The 3128-nt window shown below is 34.2% G+C and overlaps 1 protein-coding gene across 1 annotated transcript; it reads right to left on the bottom strand.

Annotated features, from left to right (window-relative positions):
* Positions 1 to 1263: 1263 nt before the first annotated feature.
* On the bottom strand, positions 1264 to 2346 carry LOC132304689 (putative F-box protein At1g47790). Its single transcript, XM_059802423.1, has one exon. The coding sequence runs from the start codon at positions 2344 to 2346 to the stop codon at positions 1264 to 1266; it is 1083 nt and encodes a 360-aa protein (XP_059658406.1).
* Positions 2347 to 3128: the final 782 nt, after the last annotated feature.

The following is a 3128-nucleotide window of genomic DNA, read 5'->3' as shown; positions in this document are numbered from 1 at the left end:
TTGTCCAATAAATCTCCGGGAAAGTTTGACAGTTCGCAGTCTCTCCATTTTATTTTCCACATCATAACAAGACAATGTTGACATGCCATCATAAAATTAAATGATCTGCCCCTCCAACTAGGCAGACACATGAAGTTCTCCTTTTTCCATAGTTTCTTGTCATTGTCTTCTAATTTCCAAATCGTGGTTTTTCTTACTATCAATTGGGGAGACGTATGATGTTGAACTTCTCATGTTCTACTTCAAAACCTAGTATCACATTTTGGACGAAGGACCAAATATGAAATAGAATACATATGACACCCTTAATGTAACGAGGATCAGACCTTCCGTTAGCTAAAATCCCCAGCCTATCTAATTCCAAAAGGAGTTTAGGTTGCAACTTTCCTTGGCCGGTCTCATTTTTTGATGCCATTTATCAATCAATCAGAAAGACTAGCATTAAAGCAATCATCTAACCCTCATGCAAGGGGCTAGTCCATTAGTTTGATAAGATTATTCTAACTACTAATCTTTCTTAAAAGAAGCTTACCTTGTTATCCAACACACTAGAACCATGTATAGATGGAGTATATAAAACACATAAATAATGCCTCAACTCTGATTCAATGAAATGCGCAAAGGGTAAGCTTTTTAATTTGCCACATCTGGCAGACTAATTTATTAAGCAAAACACACAACCGCCTTGCAGGCGTTCCAAATTGCATAGAGTGAAATCTTTAATTTGGGTGTAGATTAATAAGACATCTAAAAGAGAGTACAAACCTTTAAGAGATATGCAGTAAAAGAGAGACGCTTACAACATACCTTAAATCTAATTTTGCCACCATATATGAAAACATGATATATTGGATCCACATTGCAACCTTGAAAATTGTTATATTCTGTTGATGTATCACAACATGATATGTGTAGCCAATTTTTCAAATGCATCAAAGATGCAATGGCACAACAATAACATTTTCACCTTCTCTTAGACACATGACAAAGTAATAGCCCAAGAGCTCATAGCCCATCAATTCCCTTCTCTTCTCACAACATTTACCATCTTTTCTTTGATATTGGGATTATTGTACCCCTTAAACTAAGATAACCCAAGTAAAAAACTACTTAAAACAACATTAATCTTTTGGCAAGAAATAAAAATGTAAAATACGATAACCATGATTAAAAGAGTAGTAGGAAAAGAACTAAGTCTGAATACCAAAAAATGTTTGCAAGAATTAAAAAAATAAATAAATAAATGTTTAGCAATCTTTTTGGTTACATCTCCTTCAGTCGAACTAGGCTCTCCACATTGTTGGTGATGCGGAAACCTTTGCCCATTAAATCTCCGGGGAAGTTTGACAGTTCACAGTCTCTCGATTTTCTACTTTCCACATCATAATAAGACAGTGTTGACTTACCATCATAAAATAGTATCTCACTGGTATGGACAGTACTAACTACAAAATTAACTGATCTGCTCCTCCAACTAGGTGGACACTCGAAGTTCTCCTTTTTCCACAGTTTCTTGTCACAGTCTTCTAATATCCAAATCGTGGTGTACTGAGGATCAATTAAGGCTATATTTTCTCTAACGTGTACTGGTGTATAATACTTTTCAGTCGCATCAGTGGGGAGATGTATGATCCGAAACTTCTCATGTTCTACTTCAAAACCTAGTATCACATTCTGGATGGATGACTTAATACGAAATAGAATATATATAACACCCTTAATGTAACAAGGATCAGAGTTTGTCTTACCTTGTATCTTAAAATCAATATCTCTCCAATATTGTGTACCGAGGGTCAAAATCTTGAACTGGACTCCCTTGTGTTGACGAAATCTTCTTCCCTTGTGACTTTGACATATATTTAAGACTTTGAATTTGTTAGTGGAAGGATCAAACCCTAAATAGTTACACGAATAAGTGCTCCATAAATTTATTCCTGACGATCCAGCAGGAAAATATAGGAGTGGAAGAACATGGATTTCTCTTGTGCTAGGATTTATTATTCGGTCGCCCAAACAGACGAAGCCATTAACAGACTGTAAAGGGTTAAGACAATCTCTAAAAGGCACTGTGAGAAAGCGAGTGGCTTCTCCTCCCTCTGGATCTGCAGAGCAGAGATAACTTAAATTCCGTGAATCCAGAACCTGGAGGAGGATGTTCAAACCACCCAGCCGAGTATGGGAACGTGTTTGGTGAGACTCAATGAAAAGTGGGCTGTCAATCTCGGAACACCAAAGCTTTGAAACGCACCTGAATCTCAGTAAGCTTTTCACAGGAAGCTCTTGGAGTACCTTCAAGATAATATCTGGCGGAACTGAGATCTCGGTAAGCCTCTTCGCTTTCATCATGTTATCACTAGTTGTTTAGGGTTTTTCTGGTGTGAGTGCGGGAAACCTATATCTTAACCCTAAAATAATGGGCAAAAGAGGCTTATTTAGAGTCCAACAAAGCTCTTGTCAACTTTTAAAAGGGTAGAGATACTTGGGCCATAGATTGACTTTCGCTTTACTTGGAATCAATTATTTTAGGATTTGGAAAAGGAATCTGAATTGGAATAAGAATTGGAATTAAAATGAAATTCTATTTATATGTTTGGAACAAATTGAATTTAAAATGAGATTTTAAATAAAAATAATATAATATCATTTTTGCCCTTATTTAAATAACAAATGAAATATTTATTTTATGCAAAATATACTCTAAAGTTACAGCAAAGAAGAAGACAAACAATGAGAATGATCACGCTATAGAACTCCGAAACATGAAATTTATTTATAAAAAAAAAAACAATTATTAAAGATAATATTGGCAATATTAGCTTATATAATATGATTTGATGTATAAATAAATGACTTATCTATAAATTCTGAAGAATTTGATAATATGATTTTTATTTATAAATTTCTGCTTTATTCATTTAAAATTTTAAGTACACAAATACTAAAGTATTGGATTTCATGACTTTTGGTTATAAGTAAAAAAAATTTCAAGGTGGTGGATGAATTGTTAAACGCAGACTTTTGGTTATACAATTTTATATTGTGGTAGATCAACTTTTGGTTATACAATTCTATATTGTGGTAGATCAATCTGTTGGGGTATACCAAACAAAAAAAATGGCATGAATTAT

The sequence above is a fragment of the Cornus florida genome, unplaced genomic scaffold (genome assembly GCF_030987335.1).
Source record: "Cornus florida cultivar Cherokee Brave unplaced genomic scaffold, ASM3098733v1 CherokeeBrave_3.0.0_Hap2_Chr04, whole genome shotgun sequence".
NCBI classification, from domain to species: Eukaryota; Viridiplantae; Streptophyta; class Magnoliopsida; order Cornales; family Cornaceae; genus Cornus; species Cornus florida.
The sequence above is the reverse complement of the archived record's forward strand: the minus strand, read 5'-3'. Positions and strand labels throughout refer to the sequence as shown.